Source organism: Trachemys scripta, chromosome 5 (assembly GCF_013100865.1).
Source record: "Trachemys scripta elegans isolate TJP31775 chromosome 5, CAS_Tse_1.0, whole genome shotgun sequence".
Taxonomy (NCBI): Eukaryota; Metazoa; Chordata; order Testudines; family Emydidae; genus Trachemys; species Trachemys scripta.
In genome coordinates, this window is record NC_048302.1 from 139729019 (window position 1) to 139749214 (window position 20196).

Below are 20196 nucleotides of genomic sequence, written 5' to 3' on the forward strand. Positions count from 1 at the left end.
GAGCAAACAGGAAGGGGATTTTCAAAATTCCCAGAGAATTTAAAGGGTGGGACTGATGGTTGGTCACCTGAGGGCAGAGCAGTAGAGTTCAAAGTGATGACCAGAGTGGCCAGAACAGGCATTGTGGGACACTTCTGGAGGCCGATCAGAGTGCATTAACAGACCAGGGTGTCCACACTGGCATCACGGCGCTCCAGCGGGGGCACATCAAATGTTATTCCACTTGCCAAGGTGGAGTACCGGGAGCGCTCTAGCCGCAGAGCCCGGGCACTTTACGTGCCTTGCCAGTGTGGACGGGTCGTGAGTTAGAGCGCACGGAGCTGCTTTAATTCTCTCTAACTGGCAAGTGTAGCCATGCCCTTAGCGTCTCCGCAACAGCCTTGTCTTCCTTGATCGCTCATTTAGTACCTCAATCATTCAATGATCCCATTGATTGTTTGGCGTCTTCCTGTCTCTGATGTACTTAAAACATATTTTTGCTGTTAGTGTTTGTGTCATTGGTTAGTTGCTCTTCAAATTCTTCCTTGGCCTGCCTTATTATTCTTTTACACTTGACTTGCCAGAGTTTGTGCTTTTTTCTATTTTCCTCAGTAGGAGATCTTGGAATCATAAAATGATGGGGACTAAATTAGCCGTTACCACTCAAGAAAGAGATCTTGGAGTCATTGTCGATAGTTCTCTGAAAACATCCACTCCATGTGCAGTGGCAATCAAAAAAAGCAAACAGAATGTTGGGAATCATTAAGAAAGGGATAGATAGTAAGACAGAAAATATCATGTTGTCTCTATATAAATCCATGATACACCCACACCTTGAATACTGCATACAGCTGTGGTCACACCATCTCAAAGATACATTGGAATTGGAAAAAGTTCAGAAAAGGGCAACAAAAATGGTTAAGGATATGGAACGGCTTCCGTATGAGGAGAGATTAATAAGACTGGGACTTTTCAGCTTGGAAAAGAGAGGGCTAAGGGGGGGATATGATTGAGGTCTATTAAAATCATGACTGGTGTAGAAAAAGTGAATAAGGAAGTGTTATTTACTCCTTCTTATAACACAAGAACTAGGGGTCACCAAATGAAATTAATAAGCAGAAGGAAGTATTTCTTCACACAATGCACAGTCAACCTGTGAAACGCTTTGCCAGAGGATGTTGTGAAGGCCAAGATTATAACGAAGTTTAAAAAACAAAAACAAAAAACCACTAGATAAATTCATGGAGGATAGGTCCATCAGTGGTTATTAGCCAGGATGGGCAGGGATGGTGTCCCTAGCCTCAGTTTGCCAGAAGCCCAGAATGGGCAACAGGGGATGGATCACTTGATGATTCCCTGTTCTGTTCATTCCCTCTGGGGCACCTGGCATTGGCCAGTGTCAGAAGACAGGACTCTGGGCTAGATGGACCTTTGGTCTGACCCAGTATGGTCGTTCTTATGAATCATCATGAATAGTTCTCTGAAAACATCTGCTCAATGTGCAGCAGCAGTAAAGAAAAAAAGCTAACAATGTTAGGAACCATTAGAAAATGATAAAGATAAGATAGAAAATAGCATAATGCCACTATATGAATCCATTGTATGCCCACAACTTGAGTACTGCCTGCAGTTCTAGTTGCCCCATCTCAAAAAACAGATATTGGGCTAGATGGACTATTGGTCTGACGCTGCATGGTTGTTCTTATGACTCCTCGTAGACATATCACTAATCTCTGCTGCTAAGGGTGTGGAGTTTTCACCTTCCCCTCTGCAGGGTGTGTGTCTGCAAACCAGGACATAGACACAACAAGAGGGATTTACAATATTAACAGCCCTAGGCAGTGAAATAATATCATTCTCCCACCAAAACATTGGCGGGTATCTTATGGAGAATCCCACCTTCCAAGCATCTTTTAAACCTTCTCAGTCTTGTTAGGCATGAGCCAAAGGCACAAGTGGTTTCATATTTCCCGAAGGCAAGGTGCTTTACTCTCTCCCCTGCGAGCATATCTGATTCCTTAGTCAGATCTTTCCTACCAAGCATGATCTGGGCACTGTGTGCTTCCACTCTTGAAACAGTCTGCCCTTTACACTGTCATCTTTCATAAACCCTGTCCACCTCCAGGAGGGCATGTGACGGGTTACCCCCACTTTGGGGTGCCACCGGCTGTATTGGCTTGCACTGCACAGAAAACTCATGAAATTCGCTCCCTCCCTCAATGTGGAGGAAGATATGCACAGCTTTTTGCCCCTCCCCCCCCCATTATGGATTTCACAAATGGGGTTTAGAGAAAACAAAAACAAGTTTAGTAACTACAAAAGATAGATTTTAAGTGATTATAAAGGATAGCAAACAGATCAAAGCAGATTACTGGGCAGGTAAAAACAAACACGCAAACTAAGCTTAATACACTAAAGAAACTGGTTACAAGTGGTAATTTCTCACCCTAAATGTTGCTTTATGGCAGATTGCAGAGGTTCTTGAAGACAAGCTGCTCTTGCTTGCAGCTTAAAACTCTAGGTATTTCTTTCACAGGCCAGACACCTTCTCCAGACCAGGATCAGTCCTTCCCCCGCCCCCCACTTTGTCTTTGTTTCTTAGATGTTTCCAGCAGTCATCCTTGGCGGGGATGCAGTGGGGAATGGCCCCTGATTAACTGACTTCCCTGCCTTAAATAGGATTTACATATGGCGGGAATCCTTTGTTTCCCAGTTTGATCCTCACCCCTTATCAGTGGGAAAAATACTAGTAGTCCAAGATAGAGTCCAGTACCAGGATCACATGACCCTGCAGTGTCAAAGAAGACAGGAGTCAAAGGTTGTTTGCAGCATCCCAGGAAGCTTCTCAGGAAGGTGGGAGATTAGCATCTTCAAAATCCTATTGGTCTCCCTAATGGCCCATCCAGGCTGATTGCATTCTGTCTGGTGGGCATTCCCCAGGGATAAACCCACTTGTAATTGTTACGTAATCAATATTCCTAACTTCAGATACAGAAATGATACATATGTACAAATAGGATAATAACATTCAGTAAATCAGCCTTTCCAATGATACCTCACATGACCCATCTTGCATAAAGCACATCTGAGTTGTGCCATATTCATATCATAAGAATATCTCTATGAAGAATATGGGGTGTAGTGTCACAGGGCAGAACAGACACAATTAACTGTGATCACCTCAGGCATCCCTATGTGGATTCCACATATAAAGCACACTGCTTCCTCATGTGTTCAGTGGATTCACACAAATAATGCCTTCTCAGGCTGTTGCTCTGGGCCGGGAACCTGTGATTGGGGTTGCCAGGAGGCAACCATTTTTGGAGTGGTATGGGCTCAGATCCATCCCCTCCCACCTTCTTGCCTGGGACAAATCGGGATCCCCCCTTTACGCTGGGTGTTGCCCATCCCTCAGACCTGCGCTTCACAGATGGCCTCGCTAGCACATATAGATCAGCTGCATGGGCTGCATCTTTTAATTGCTGGGGATTTATCCCACACTACAGCCCTTACTTCATCCAACCAGGCATCAAAGAACTTCTCTTGGCTAAATAGGTATACCAAATTTTCATAGTCCTCTGCCTCTTTATCCCTTATCCATTTCCTTAAATAATTTTATAAACTTATTCTCCGTGACTTATTTTATCATGTTTTTTTGATGTTTCTAATTTTTAGGCAATATTCCTCTGGGATGATTTGAAACCTTTTCAATACAGTATCTCTGAATCAATCATAATTCATAGCCTCCTTTGGATATTTATCAGATAGACTGGGAGGCAAGGTGGTCATTTTCTGTGTGTCAAGAATTTGGAGTACTTCACATGTCCTCTCAGAAGTGGTCAGGTATTCCTCAAAGCATTCCCCGTCCCAGTATCTTGGACATAATTTATCTTAGCTGGTTGATCCCTGGGGAGGATTACTCATGGGAGGTGGGTTTTTATTTTGTAATTTCAGCATTTTGAGCGCTTGCTCCCTCTCTTGAGGACAAGTGCAGAGTCCTGCACTTAGGAAGGAAGAATCCCATGCACTGCTACAGGCTGGGGACTGACTGGCTAAGCAACAGTTCTGCAGAAGAGGACTTGGGGATTACAGTGTATGAGAAGCTGGATATGAATCAACAGTGTGCCCTTGTTGCCATGAAGGCTAACGGCACATTGGGCTGCATTAGTAGGAGCATTGCCAGTGTATTGAGGGACGTGATTATTCCCCTCTATTTGGCACTGGTGAGACCACATCTGGAGTATTGCATCCAGTTTTGGGCCCCACACAACAGAAAGGAAGTGGACAAATTGGAGCGAGTCCAGTGGAGGGCAGTGAAAATTATTAGGGGGTTGGGGCACATGACTTACACAGAGAGGCTGAGGGTACTGGGGTTATTTAGTCTGCAAAAGAGAAGAGTGAGGGGAGATTTGATAGCAGCCTTCAACTACCTGAAGGGGGGTTCCAAAGAGGCTGTTCTCAATGGTGGCAGGTGACAGAACAAGGAGTAATGGTCTCAAGTTGTAGTGGGGGTGGTTTAGGTTGGATATGAGGAAACACTATTTCACTAGGAGGGTGGTGAAGCACTGGAATGGGTTACCTAGGGAGGTGGTGGAATCTCCTTCCTTAGAGATTTTTAAGGTCAGGCTTGACAATGCCCTGGCTGGGATGATTTAGTTGGTGTTGGTCCTGCTTTGAGCAGAGGGTTGGACTAGATGACCTCCTGAGGTCTCTTCCAACCCTGATATTCTATGATTCTACATGCTTTCATTCTTCCAGCTCCAACTGTTTCCTATGGGCAGCTTCCTCCACTGCCTTCTGATTCTTATAGGTTCTCGGCCACTGCCTGTCTTGTTGAGGACTGTGCCAGTCTGGCGGTGTTGTACGGATGCCTGAACTCCTCACACCCTCATTCCTTCCCGAGGGATTTGGCTGCTTGACATGTAACGTGTCTTGTTCCATAAGCTTAGATCGTTTCCTTGAGGCTTTTCCTTGCAACGACTAATCCCCGATGGTTCACAGCTGCTCAAACTGCAGCGTGGTTAGTGTGCAGCACTTCTCTAGCTTGCTCATTTTGTGCTGTCTTTGTTCTGTTTCCCTCTCCTGATATAAACAAACAATAAAAACTTCACACGCGCACACACACACACACACACACACCATTTTCAACCCTATTACTTTTCAGTGTCACTTTGTGTCTCAGTGTACTCTACTGCCTTGGGCGTGAACTTTGCTTCGTTCATAAACTGGGTGTAGATCCTGCTGACCTTGCCACGGTGGCACTTTTCAGGGTTACCCAAGGGGTGCAGAGTGAATCACTACCAGCTGCTCACAACAGGAGGGAGCCTTGGCTGTGTCCACCAGGGGAAACCCTCCCCAGCTACCAACGTCTGGCTAACCCAAGCTCTCGTCTCCAGGCTCCACACGCTCTGTGCTTTCCCAATGTAGGCTAGCACTGTACACATCTACACTCGAGTGCCCAATCCCCTTCGTTCTGGACACCTGCTGTGCATTGATTCATTGCCTTGGTGGAAGCAATGCATCCCGGTTCACTGTTTCACCAAGTTCAACACCCACCTTAGCACTTAGATGTATCTATAGTAAAACCAGTTTGGAGTTTAACAGAGCTTGAGATAGAGATTCAAATAAAAGCAAGTACAAGTGTTTAGACATATAAGGGTACAGGTAAAAGAAACATAAAATGGAATCTATAGCCTATAATTATGAACAAGTTACTTTGCTGTCTGGCACCTCCTCCTGGCCACTCTGGGGATTAGCTCTTGAGTTCACACCCAAACCCTGTCACACCTTCTCTCTCTCAGGTCTGCAGCTCCTTTCTGGTCCCAGGAACCACAGCGTCCCCTTCATGACTCAGCCACAGGCCATGTCACTCGGCATTCCCCCCTTCCATTCCCTGTCACACCCACAGTGACCCAGGCAGTCTTCCCCTTCACTGCCATGCCGGGCTATGCCACACCCTTGGTGGCTGGTAGGGGAACCCAGGCCTACCCTCTACTCCAGATTCCAGTCCAGAGACCCTCTCCCCAGCAGCTCTGGGCTTTCCTCTTCCCGTCCTCACTGCTCCTTCCCTGAACTGTTTCCTACCTCTTCTGGTTCCCCTCCTTGCACTGGGTGTACCATCTCCAAACCCACTTCCCTTCTCCCCGGGAGCGACTGCCCTATCCTAGCAGCTGCCTCGGCACTCCTCCATTCTCCCAGGGAGTAGCTGCAGACTTCTCTCTGCTGCTCCTTCGGTTGCCAGCCTTCTGGCTTTTGTAGAAGATCTGCCTGTCCCTCGCAGGTGAGCTTCTCTCTAATTAGCTGCCTCCAGCCTAAAGCTCCCATGTTTGCAACCTAATTAGCTGATTGGGCCCACCTGGCCTAATTCAGCTCTTGCAGGGCCAGTGTGGGAGCATACCCCATCCCACTCTCCCACTGGCAAAGTGTCTCCTTCGTAATGGGTAACATCCTGTGCCCTTTCTTTTCCCTTTCTATAGTAACAGCCTATTGTCTCTTAGCCCAGGGGGATCCCCTATTCAGAGACTTCGCTTGGGGTTCTTTTCTCTTGGTAAATGCTCATGCCTGTGTCTGGTGCAGACAGGGCTTGGATTGCTCTCATTTTGATGGAGTCAGTCTGAGACTCTGACACCTGAGGTGAGAAGTTTTATTTCCAGTAGTTTTGGAACACAATATCCTACGTTACACAGCTCTACAGTTGTTCCCCTTACAAACCTCATGCCATAGCCATGACAATCAGCTAGTTCTTGGTTGTCCGCAGAGACCACTCACAGCCGCCTTCTGTGAAATACTGAGAAGATGGTTGGGCACAGGGGTAATGTATCTGCCTGGGCATGTCTGTGTCACACCCAGACAGCAGATTTGTTTGGGGTTACCAATAGACTGGTGAATTCAGGCTGTCCCCACTCAGTGGCTGCTGTGAGTTCCTCCCATTGTAAGGAAATTCCTTATTTTATGGATAAATTCAGTGCCAGTGGGGACAGAACAGTGTTCAGAGAGCGGGGACCATAAGTCCTGTGTTGAGTGTCAGTTAGTGTTGCACAATAAGAGGTGTTTTGAGAATTGTGTGCTATTACCCATGGTGTAGATCCATATGCTTCCTAGCTGATCAGGCTGGTAGGGAAGTACTGGGTATATTGCTAATGGAGATGAGCACCTCTCTTGGGAGGGAAGACCGTCGGATGCTTCGAAGAAAGGAGTGGGATGGTGCTTTCTGCTCCAGCTCCCGATCCAGTGATCAGAAGCAGTTTCTGTTGCAGTCTATTTGCTTGTAATGTTTTCTATACCCTACAATAATTTCTGGTGAAATTAGTATGCAGCAGATTTAAAACAAACAAATGGAAGTACTTCTTCACACAGCACAGAGTCAACCTGTGGTATTCCTGGTCAGGGGAGGTTGTGAAGGCCAAAAGTATAACTGGGTTCAAAAAAGAACTAGATATGTTAATGGAGGATGGGTCCATCAATGGCTGTTAGCCAAGATGGTCAGAGGTGCACCCCCAGGCTCTGAGTGTTCCTAAACCTCTGACGGCCAGAAGCTGGGACTGGACGAAAGGGGATGATCACTTGATAAATTGCCCTTTTCTATTCACTCCCTCTGAAGCATCTGACACCATCAACTGCCAGAGTCAGGCTACTGGCTAGACGGACCATTGGTCTGACCCAGTCTGGCCACTCTTTTATGTTCTTATGTTGGTGCATGAGGTCAGCTTAGGAGAGAGCAGACATGTGTTTCTAAGGGAACTACAGGCCAGTCAGCCTCACCTCAGTCCCTGGAAAAATCATGGAGCAGGTCCTCAAGGAATCAATTATGAAACACTTAGAGGAGAGGAAAGTGATCAGGAACAGTCAGCATGGATTCACCAAGGGGAAGTCATGCCTGACTAACCTAATTGCCTTCTATGATGAGATAACTGGCTCTGTGAATGAGGGGAAAGCAGTGGATGTGTTATTCCTTGACTTTAGCAAAGCTTTTGATATGGTCTCCCACAGTATTCTTGCCAGAAAGTTAAAGAAGTATGGGCTGGATGAATGGACTATACGGAGGATAGAAAGCTGGCTAGATCGTCGGGCTCAACAGGTAGTGATCAATGGCTCCATGTCTAGTTGGCAGCCGGTTTCAAGCGGAGTGCCCCAAGGGTCGGTCCTGGGGCCGGTTTTGTTCAATATCTTCATTAATGATCTGGAGGATGGCGTGGACTGCACCCTCAGCAAGTTTGCAGATAACACTAAACTGGGAGGAGTGATAGATATGCTGGAGGGTAGGGATAGCATACAGAGGGACCTAGACAAATTAGAGGATTGGGCCAAAAGAAATCAAGGAACATGGTCATTCTCCTCTGTTCAACAGATAGGAATTAATGGTAAATTCTCAGACTGGAGAGGGGTAACTAGTGGTGTTCCCCAAGGGTTAGTCCTCAGACCAATCCTATTCAACTTATTTATAAATGATCTGGAGAAAGGGGTAAACAGTGAGGTGGCAAAGTTTGCAGATGATGCTAAACTGCTCAAGATAGTTAAGACCAAAGCAGACTGTGATGAACTTCAAAAAGATCTCACAAAACAAAGTGATTGGGCAACAAAATGGCAAATGAAATTTAATGTGGATAAATGTAAAGTAATGCACATTGGAAAAAATAACCCCAACTATATATACAATATGATGGAGGCTAATTTAGCTACAAGAAGTCAGGAAAAAGATCTTGGAGTCATCATGGATAGTTCTCTGAAGATCTCCGCGCAGTGTGCAGAGGCGGTCAAAAAAGCAAACAGGATGTTAGGGATCATTAAAAAGGGGATAGAGAATAAGACTGAGAATATATTATTGCCCTTATATAAATTGATGGTACGCCCACATCTCGAATACTGCGTACAGATGTGGTCTCCTCATCTAAAAAAAGATATATTGGCACTAGAAAAGGTTCAGAAAAGGGCAACTAAAATGATTAGGGGTTTGGAACGGGTCCCATATGAGGAGAGATTGAAGAGGCTAGGACTTTTCAGCTTGGAAAAGAGGAGACTAAGGGGGGATATGATAGAGGTATATAAAATCATGAGTGATGTGGAGAAAGTGGATAAGGAAAAGTTATTTATTTATTCCCATAATACAAGAACTAGGGGTCATCAAATGAAATTAATAGGCAGCAGGTTTAAAACAAATACAAGGAAGTTCTTCTTCACGCAGCGCACAGTCAACTTGTGGAACTCCTTACCTGAGGAGGTTGTGAAGGCTAGGACTATAACAGCGTTTAAAAGAGAACTGGATAAATTCATGGTGGTTAAGTCCATTAATGGCTGTTAGCCAGGATGGGTAAGGAATGGTGTCCCTAGCCTCTGTTTGTCAGAGGATGGAGATGGATGGCAGGAGAGAAATCACTTGATCATTGCCTGTTGGTCCACTCCCTCTGGGGCACCTGGCATTGGCCACTGCCGATAGACAGGATACTGGGCTAGATGGACCTTTGGTCTGACTCGGTACGGCCGTTCTTATGTTCTTAACATTGATAAGGTCTCATCTGGAGTACTGTGTCCAGTTTTGGGCCCCACACTACAAGAAGAATATGGAAAAATTGGAAAGAGTCCAGCGGAGGGCAACAAAAATGATTAGGGGTCTGGAGCACATGATTTATGAGGAGAGGCTGAGGGAACTGGGATTGTTTACTCTGCAGAAGAGAAGAGTGAGGGGGGATTTGATAGCTGCTTTCAACTACCTGAAAGGGGGTTCCAAAGAGGATGGATCTAGACTGTTCTCAGTGGTGGCAGATGACAGAACAAGGAGCAATAGTCTCAAGTTGCAGTGGGGGAGGTCTAGGTTGGATATTAGGAAAAACTTTTTCACTAGGAGGGTGGTGAAGCACTGGAATGGGTTCCCTAGGGAGGTGGTGGAATCTCCTTCCTTAGAGGTTTTTAAGGTCAGGCTTGACAAAGCCCTGGCTGGGATGATTTAGTTGGGGTTGGTCCTACTTTGAGCAGGGGGTTGGACTAGATGACCTCCTGAGGTCCCTTCCAACCCTGATATTCTATGATTCTAAGGTGTGGAGAGAGAATTCCTTGCTTTAGTCCCAGCTCTCAAATGCCGGCTGAGTTGCCCTTTGAGCAGCCCTCCCAGCTGTGAGTGGGGCCACCTGCCTGATTCCTCTTCTGCTGTCTGTCCTGCTGCTGCCATTGCTGGGGGAGGTCCCTTTTAAAGTGCCAAAGGCTGTGTTTGACACTGCCCCTGGGGCACTCTGATACTCCCCATGCAGAGGAGTGTAACTGCCAGGTGACCTCCCTTTGTCTACTGCATGGTGATCCCAAGAGAGACCAGCTGCCCAGGCGCTGGACATGATGTGTGTCTTGCCTTTCAGAGGAAGGTGAAGGGGCATGTGCAGATGATTCTGGAGCAGCTGCTGCGCACCGTCAATCGCAGGGTGATTGTCCTTGACCAGGAGCACGACCTAAGAGTGAGTACCACTGCTTGCTCTGTGCGGTTCTGGGGGGCTACAGGCATCTTGGAGTGAGCCTGGCCCTTGAACGGGCCCTGGTGAGTGCCAAGGAGTGTGCTGGGTTCAGTCCTGGGGTGGTAAGAGCTCATTAGAGTCTCCTGCTATTGGTGCCGTTCATCCTGCAGCAGCCTGGTCAGGATGAGGCTCTCGACGTTACACAGAGCTTATGGAAAATCCATCAGCCCAAGTCCAAACACGGCACATGGGGAATTCGTGGTAGGAGCACATACTGAGGCAGGGTGGAGTCCTGGGTCGACCCTCATGGGGTGCTGGCAGAAGGCTGGGCCTCATCCCACAGTGGGAGGTTCCTTCTGTGGAGGTGGGGCTGTAGGGACACCCCAAGGTTGAAGAATGTGAGTTGTGAGGACTGGTGAAGGGAGCTAGGCTCCTTCCAGGAACAAGGATCCTTGCTGGGCCTGAATCACCACTGGAGTTCTGCATGCCAAGAATGCAGAGCGGTTAAATCTCAGGGTTCAGGGCATCAGCCAGTCAGAGAGTCTCTGTCTACACAGCCAGTGGGTGTGAGCCTCCCAGCCTTGGGCTACCGGGGCTCGAGCTCTAGAAATAGCTGGGTAGGCAGCGCTCTGCAGAATCCTGGGTGTGTCTGTCCAGCGACTCAGGCTGGAGCTCAGGCTCTGAGGCCACCCCCCTTCCTAGGCTCCAGCCTGAGCCGCAGCCTCAAATGGCTCAGCTATTTCAGAGCCCAGCTGGGCGCCCTGCTAGGCTGAGTCCGTTGACCTGGGCTGAATGAGAGCCTTGCTTCCGCGGGCTGTACAGACACTGCTCAACTGACATTTCCGAGGTAGGGCCCAGCTGGACTGTTTGGTGAGGCGCTACGAAGCAAGGTGGCCCCATGGCTCACTCGGTTAGCCGGCGTCTTGATGTGGAGCAGATCTGATGTGCCAGCAGGTTGGGGAAGGGTTCAAAATGAAGAAAGAACTGGACAGAGATAAATCACTCCCTCTGGGCAGGGGCCAGGGTGAGGATTAGAAACCAGGGGAGTTAGCGCATGGCAGCTTAGCCCAACGGGGACTGCCCAGACTGCAAACCGCTGCGTCTACGCTCTGTGTCCTGTGGCAGCGGGAAGTCAGTGGGGATGCCTGTAAACCAGTGGTGTAGAGGAGCAATGGCCAGGAATGCTCAGTGGAAGGGCCTGCTGGGATCTGAGAACAGTGTTGTCCTCCCATTCTTGGTTCTCATTGACAAGTGCTGCTGGAGGAAGCGAATCTGGAGTGACGGGCATGGCAGAGTGGTGCTGTGAGGCTCACTGAATCTCTGGCTCTGGTGCGGTCTCCGTTTGGAGGCTGCCTGAGGGTCTCTCCAGCAGGTGACTCTGCTCAGGTCGGTGCATGTTCAGGCTGCTGCAGCCCTTGGGTGGATGTTTGGATAGACATACGCAGGATTTGGTGCTGCTGTTACACTGATCCCTGGGAGTTAGCACCTTCATTCCGGGACTAGTTCAGTCTGACCCCATGGTTCAAGGAGTGAACAAGGCTCTTCTCTTTAACGGCTTTGGTTTGATCCTGCGATGGGTTTCAAGCGTATATTTTGAGATATTCACCTCTTCAGTGACTCTCTCTCAATTGGCAGGCTCAAACTCCCTTCACTAGAATCACTTCACTGTGGCAACGCGGATGGGCTGTTTTCCTGGCGTCATTTGTGCAGTTTCTCAGGAGAGCTCTCATTGGCCTGCCTGACACAAAGGGTGAGGAAGCTCTTCCAGCTCCAGATCACCAGCCCTGTCTCTTGCTCATGGTTAAATGGCTTTGCTTGCTGAACTGATTGCAGATTCAGTCCTAAATACTCCTCTCTGACCTTGGGGGTAATGGCCTTATGGAGTTGTTTAGCTAAGCTATTCTGGATCCAGTTCTGCCCTCAGTCATTGTGTCAGTGTTGTAAATGAGGCAGACAGCGTGTGGCCCAGCTGGTCACAGCATCTCCTTTCATACACTTCTCTCTCCAGCGCTTTTGCGGAGGGAGAGAGACTGTCACTCTGAACCTTCCGGTCTATGACAAGGACCTTTGGAGTGTGGGAACCAAGCGAGTGAAGGAGGCTTGGTGGGGATCAGGTGGGATTTGAGCTCACTAGCATTATGGTTTTGTTACCCTTGCTTCTGGGTTGTGTGTTTTGGCATCCCAGGGAAGTGAGGGCAGAAAGGAGCGGTAATGGAGCTACATGCATTACGAGGAACTGAATGAGGTTGTTAGGGACCAGTTTCAGTACAAAGAGAATCTAACCCTTTGACCTGATCCCAGCCATCTCCCCTTGAATCTTTGCCAAGACCTGAACTATCTGAGTTTCAGAAATGCTGTCTGGTAGCTGTCTTGGCCTGACTTATCAGCTATATGCTGCCTCTGTACTCCCTGGCTCCATCCAGAGGTGTAGGGCTACTTCATGACTGGCTGTTCCTAGGGCGTGGGCAACACTCAGCATCTTCCCAGAGCTGTTGTTGCAAGTGAGATTCCAGCCCTGTTTTGTGTACGCCAGGGGTTTGGAAGCTTCTTATGAGCACAGAGCCAAACTGAACCACAGACTTGGTCAGGGTCATTGAGCCTGTATGTAATGGGAAGCAGATGGGGGTATGGGGAAAAGACTCCCAGGGGACAGCTCTGAGGTCACTTTCTGCCCCCTTCCCTGAGAGCCCCAGCTCCCCATGCCATGAGGGAACATCTGTTTGCACTATCCCCAGCAGCCCCTGGCACCGTTATCTGGTACACCCCTGAATGCCTCTGTTTCCCATGCTGGCCTGTCCGGTGACCCCAGCAACCCAGGTGCACCTCTCAGAGCTTCCATCCCACCCCTTTAGGAAATGCCTGTCCTCACTCAGGTATCTGACCTGCTCATCAGGGCACAACAGAATAATCATTGGGCTAGGAATGCCGCCTCCTTGGCTGTAGGGGCTTGTGAAACTGCACAAGCTAAAAGCTTCACTGATGTAGATGCCACAGCCAGGGACCTGCCATCCTGTCCTGGTGCCCAATACATTCCAGGTGAATGCTCTGACCCAAGGCCCACAAGCACCCTGAACATAGGCACCTGTGGGACCCTGTCAGCAGCTGCATGACAGGGAGGGGGATACAAGGTACCTAGAACCTCTCAGCTGTGACCCAGTCATCTGCTTCTAAGGAGAGACTGCTCATGGACACTCACAAAACCTGCAGGCCAAAGGAACCTCTTGCCTTCCGGAGTGCTGGGACCTATGAACCATGCACCTGGAATTTCCTGGCTACTTAACCCCAAACCTGAGACCTAAGCTTCCCCTCCTCCCTGCCACACGGGGAGAAGGGCAAGAATGGTTCCATCCAAAATAAATGAGGTTCCTGGTGGGTTAAGGCCACATGACTAGATGCATGTTGTAGTTCAGGGCAGAGTTAATGAATCATAGAATATCAGGGTTGGAAGAGACCTCAGGAGGTCATCTAGTCCAACCCCCTACTCAAAGCAGGACCAATCCCAGGACAGATTTTTGCCCTAGATCCCTAAATGGCCCCCTCAAGGATTGAACTCTCACTCAATGCTGGGTTTAGCAGGCCAATGCTCAAACCACTGAGCTGTCCCTGCCCCCCTAATGGTTAAGAACAGAAGGCTCAGGGTGGGTTACTGTTTTGTCAGTTCCAGCAGATGCATGCAAATTCTCTGCTGAGTCCTTAGTTTCAGATGGGTGTAGCCTGGAGCTTGCATGGATCCCAGTCTCTTCTGACTGGGTTTGTGATCCTTCCCTCGCAGGAGTTGTCCAGGCTTGGGGTTGCTGTGACACCTGAAATGCTGAGACTTCAAATGTTCTTCAAGGAGATAAATTCTGTCATTGCTGCTGGGGCCAAGTGTCCCCCTACAGGAGACCAGCAGCTGCCATTGACTTCAAGGGGGATTGAATTCTGAGGCCTTCTTGGGGCCCAGCCTCCCTTCCATCCCCTATTATCATGCAGAGACAGTATCATTCAGAGGCGTTTGTGCTGCTCTCAGCTGCATGGGGTCTCTGTGGAGCCCCCTCCTTCCCCACTCTCCTGGCCTTTGTGCAGCTCACGGTTGGTTTTCTGAGCACGGCAACGTCTTGCTGACGCTGTGTGGAGCATTAGGGAGTGTTTTCTGTGCCGTGCTCAGCATACTGACACCACCCACTGGCTGCTTCCAGCCCTTTGATCTGGGACCCTCATTAACCTGACATTGAATTTCTCCTCTCGTGGGCAGCCTTGAAAAAGCTGGAATATTTGAGCTGCTAATTTCTTTCTTGTAATTAGTCAGTGAATCCTGCAGCCAGGAAACCTCAGCTTCCTTCCCTGCGCGCCAGCTGCATGTGGGAGGGAGAGTATAATTTCTAGGTTGGCGTCCCCTCCCCACCTGGACTCAATATCACAGTGCTTTCGATTAGAGGGAGCAGGTCACAAGTGCTGAAACCTGGGGGTGTGAAATGAGTTGGTCTGGTCTCGGCTATGCCCACAGCAGGCAGGTGCCCACCTCGCCACTGGTGCTATCTGCTCTTTCATGAACAGACTCTGCAGAATTGTGAGGAATGTACTTAAAAGCGAATGAATGAGTCTCAGATTTCTGACCAGGCCAGAACCCAGGACTCACTCACTGGCACTTGCCTATGTCCCTGCTTCCTTCAGTCTCTAGTGTCTGCCTTTCTCCCCCTACTGGCTGCCTGATCCAGGAAACTCAAAGGTCAGGTTCCCCGGTGCCTAACCTGTCCCCTTTGAGTATCAAGATCTTTCTGATGCTCACATAGCGTGGCGAAAGTTTCACGCTGTGCTGCACATGGTGAGGTTCTTTGTGCCTTCAGCTCCTGACGGCAGTGGCTGTGAATCAGCAGGAGCTGCAGCTCTCTGACTAATCCCTGCAACACGTGATTTCAGAAATCAAGGCCAAAAGAAGGTGCTGCTCAACCCAGAATGCAGAGGACTTAGTTACCCTGTCACCTGGACAGCAAGGCGGACTGGGTGGGACAGCTGATGACCACTGGAGTGAAGGGGAATGGTGCTATGCTGAGGAGAACTTGTAACACAGGCCCCCAACTTTTCTGTGTGTAAAAGACAATTGCAGCGTCTCTCATTAGGCAGCTGAATCAGTCGCCACAAAACTGAGCCTGGAAGTGACAAATGTCCAGGTACTTTTGATGACACTGAGGTGATTGAAAGGCAGCTGCTGGCTGTTCTGTGGGGAGCCAGGCTGTAGAAATGCGCTTTTCATTACACAGGGAAAGGGGAGCTGTAGCCTGACCTCAGAGCTGCAGAGGTTGGAAATGCGGGGGGGTGCCTGCCTGCCCTTGGAGATCAGAGATGGAGGCAGGGGTGTTAACCAGCCATTCAGCTGCACTAAAGGAAGCCCTAGTGTAGACAAAGCTCCAGCCGCTTTCAGCATGTTTACCATGATGGCAGTGACACCCTGGGTGCATGGAGGAAGTGTTATCTCCAGGCCTTCTTTGTTAATTACACCCCCAAATACTCCAAACAGCAGGAGCCAATCGCTGCCTTTTTAAGAACAAAAACTTGCTGGCAAGAGCCTGTGTAGCGAAAATAGCGTCTCCCTAGAATTTATTGATTTCTCATTAAGTACAGTGGTGCTCTCCCTCCCGCCCGTTATTTACACAGGGGCTGTAGTATGTTAAACAGGGGAGAGGTAAGAATACAAAAGCTGGTGCTACCCAAACCCTAGCCTCAGAGAGAGGGAGAGAAAGGAACAGAGTGCTTGGTGTGTCAGCAATGGAACGTCTCTTTGGCAGTGGGGACCTCACGCATGTCGTCTTGCCTTGGTGATGTGACCTTTGCATCCTCCTCAGGCAGCACCATGTGTCACAGAAACCAGAAACATTTGCGCCTGGATTTTTTGGAGTCTAGTTTTGCAGGCAGCTTCGGCATCGGGGACAGCTCTTGCCGAGTCGGTGTGGTGGCCTGGGCTGTCGTGGGGGAGCTTTGCCTTAACTCACTCTCAATGCTGCTCAGCACCCACTGGAAGCGGCCTTCCTGCTGCCGAAAATCATGTTCCACACTGTAGGAGACACAGAACAATACAATAATAATTCAAGTACAATCGGTAGTGGAGTCCTCTTTCCACAAGCTACCCCTGCCCTGCCCTGCCAGGATCCCCCTTGCCAGGGGAGTTTAGTGTCCATGCCCCTTCAGGCCTCGGCCTCAGCTGAGACTGTTAACAAGCTGGGTTGGGGGCTTTTATGATGTGGACACCTGTACTGGCCTGAGACATCAACACATTTCCCACCAGCCGCTGAGCTGATGTCAGATGGGAATGATTTCAGCTCCATGGAGCGCTAATGAGCTTACATGAGAGCAATGGTCAGCAGTCTGTCTTCAAAGCCCTTCACGTACATTAACTAATTAAGTCATTTATAGAACAACTTTTCTCCCCCTGGGTCCCAAAGTGCTTCAGAAACTTTTCTGACTGTCCAGACTATCCCCAAGGATCACTCACCCACCACCCTGGGGTTAGCCACAGCAGCGTGCACCGGGGCTAGAAAGCAACTCTAGCCTTTGAGGGGATGCACAATTACAATAGACAGTTATTCAATATGAATGTGTGATCAGGGCCCCTCTAACCACCGCTGCACCCCAGCAAGCCCTCGCCCGCCAGCAAAGGCTTACCTGGGCCACGCACTGTACATGGGCAGCTGTACTCCCTCGCTCGGTCCGAAGGGAAAGCACATTCCAGAGCAGAAGGTTCCCCAGTGAGAACTCCCAGCCCCAAGATCGTTCCAATATGATGGCTGGTAGCAGAAATGGCCTAGCTGCTCTCACCTCAGGGGCAAGCCTCGCTGCAGGAGCCACTTCCCCATCTAGGTGCACCAAAACCTGGACCCCAGATCTCTGTGGCCTTTGGTGGGGGTCTGTGACAGGGTGTACTGGGCCCTTCGAGACCCCCTGCTGGAGATCGCATGGTCCATCCACTCCCCGCCCCAGGAAAGGAGCAGCGAAGGTGGGTCCTCCAGGCCTGCCTAGAGAGGCTGCAGGGAAGCAGCCAATCAGAGTCCACCAGGCTCAGTTAAAAGGCGCTGCAGGGCCAGAGCAGATCAGTTCCTGGTGGGGACCAGAGGAGCAAGGAAGGGGGCTTCTTGCAGAGCTCAAGGAAGAACCAGAAGATGGGTTCTGGTGGCATTGCCATTTGATGAGGAAGAAAAGGAGTTGAGGTCAGGTGAAGAGGAAGGGACTACATGGGAAGCGGCCCAGGGAAGAAGAGCAGCAACTATTCAAGGAAGCAGCGTGCTGCTGCTGTTTGTAGAGTTCCTGGGTTGGGACCAAGCAGTGGGCGGGCCCAGGTCTCCCCCACTGGCCACTTGCAAAGTGGCCAAAGCCCCAAGAAGGGAACAAGTTTCGGGCTAGAATTTAAAGGGCTCAGGGAGGGGCTGAAGACCCTCGGAGGATCCACCATTTGTTGGACTTCGGTACCCTAGGAAGGGGATCGGATGTGAAGGAGTGACCTGGCTGGAGAACTGGGGCAAGAACCATTTAAGGCGAAGAGTCTCCGGGGAGAAAGCCCTGCAGGCACTGCTCTACCACCATGGCAGGCACAGACTCAAAGATCGCTCAGAAGAGGCCAAGAACTGAGCCCAGAGGCAGCGCTGCAGATGCCAAGGGCACAGTGATAGGTTCTGTGGGACCTTTTACCCTGGAAGGGGTTCGTTTATCCATTTTAGACTGTGTGATTCAGCTGGAGGGCTGGGCCATTGAAGGCCCATCTGATGAGGTTAACAGCCAACAGGGGGCGCTGGAAGCAGAGAGAGAGTGAGTGCAGGTTTGCACCCAAGCAACAGGAGGCGCTCAGGAGAGGTGAGTGGCCCCCGGTCACACGGCCTCACAGACTTTGCCACATTCCAGCCAGGGTGACATGAGGAGGGGAGGTACCATGTTCCCTCTATCCCCGGCAGCTACCAAACAGTGAGTAGATGCTCCCTTTTACTTGCCTAATTTCTCTGATTTTTCTGCTTCACTCGGGCACCTTTGTTGTAAATAGGTGTTTTGCGGGAGGGCTGGTGGAGCCAAGTCTGACAGAAACAAGGCTCTCTCAGAGAAGGGCTGGAAGATATCTCTGGCTCAGCACTGAAGCCTTCTTCCATAACAGCAAGAGAGGGAGAGAAGAAACAACCCCATCATGCCCTGGAACCCTGCGCTGGGAGAGCCTGGTACCAGGCAGCGCAGAAACCATCAAGGTTCCTTGGCAGGTTCCCCTCAACGCCTTTTCCTGCCTTCCATGCTCAGTTCTGACAGGGATGCAGGGGAAGACCCCACCCACTCCTCTCCACCCTCGACCTCCATCCTCGGTGCAGAGAGTAGAAGCCAGTCTAGGGTAGTGCTCGGGATTCTCTTGGATCAGAGGGTTTGAATCCAGGAACTTCCAGACTCAACCTCACTGCCAGGTTGCAGTCGGAGGCTCACTGTGGGGGCTCTCAATCTAAGCCTTTCGCAGTTCCATCCTCAGAGCAGAGTTCTCTTAGCACAGCCCTTTCCATGAGCATTACAGGTCCTAGGCTTCTGAATAGGAACCACGGGCTCTCCCTTACTCTTCCAAAGGGTGTCCTCCATATGGGCCATTTGGCTTTCTTGGGCATCACAGCCATGGGACCATAGGAATTGCCAGGCTATATCAGATCAGCAGTCCATCTAACCCAGTACCCTTTCTCTGGCAGTCGGCAGCACCAGCTGCTTCAGAGAGATTCTCTGTTTTATCTATCCTGTTCCTAATGGCTCCTAACACTGTTAGCTGTTTGACTGCTGGTGCGCACTGAGCAGATGTGTTCAGAGGACTGTCCGTGATGATTGCAAGATCTCCAAGATCTGTGCCAAACTTCTGACCCCTGTTGACTCAGTGAGAACAAAGTATAACATCTATGCTTGGGCCAACCGTATTACCTTTGTAGTCCAGCTGAGGAGATTGAGGGCTGCATAGCAGCTGAAGGACAGAACGCTCATTAAAAGCTGCCTGATGCCACAGCCACAACTGTTGTGGGTAGGTGAGCTTCCTGGCTAATGTGCTCCTGCCTGTCTATGGACATGCAGACTACAGTGGGAGACCTTCCCTTTGTGAGACCAGCTGTGCCCCCAGACACTAGAAAAATGTAACAGACTCCAGGTCATCACCTTTCAGAACTGACCTGCAGCAGATCACGAAGCCAGAGACACTTCAGAAGTCTGTTGCTTCAACAAGCAGAAACTCCCTCCCACAAACTGGACTCAAGGACACAGATTTAGCTGCAAACTTGCGGTGCTGATGATGGCCCTAGCCTCACTCAGAGTGTTATCATTCCTTCTCGTGTTTGTTTATTTTGTGGTGATGCTCAGAAACCCCAGTTCAGATCACACACGAGTGCCACCCTTATGCAGCCAGCCTCAGCTCAGATTCATCCCTGACGTGGGCACTGATTGTCTTCTGAGTCAGACTGTGAACGTCCTGTTCTTTCTCAAGCCACACCCACTGAGGGAGGTCAAGTTACACATGGTCCATGCTAAGATGGCACCTAATTGCTGAAGCAACACCCATCTGTGAATCCCCAGGCCTGGCTGCGGTTTTGATGACAGGCTTAGGAGGCAAATGATCTCTGCATGCACTGGGAAAACAGAGACTCTGCACTACCATCCACAGCCTGACAGCACCACAGCTCAGCTGCTTCACTCGCTCCCCAGCAGCCCCCATCGTCCACAAACGAGAGGGAGCTGATGGAATACATGGCATCTCCCCATGTAAGAGAGGCCCTGTTGGAGCAGTTGCCCAGCACCATCCTCTGGCACCTCT

The 20196-nt window shown here is 49.8% G+C and overlaps 1 protein-coding gene across 1 annotated transcript in view; it reads left to right on the top strand.

Moving 5' to 3' along the window:
- LOC117878454 (dedicator of cytokinesis protein 2-like) overlaps nucleotides 1-20196 on the top strand; it is a gene marked incomplete in the record, with an annotated part of 325642 nt that overhangs the window by 196347 nt on the left and 109099 nt on the right. Inside the window, 1 exon segment of the mRNA XM_034772650.1 lies at nucleotides 10323-10418. Within this exon segment, the coding sequence (XP_034628541.1) occupies nucleotides 10323-10418 (96 nt within the window).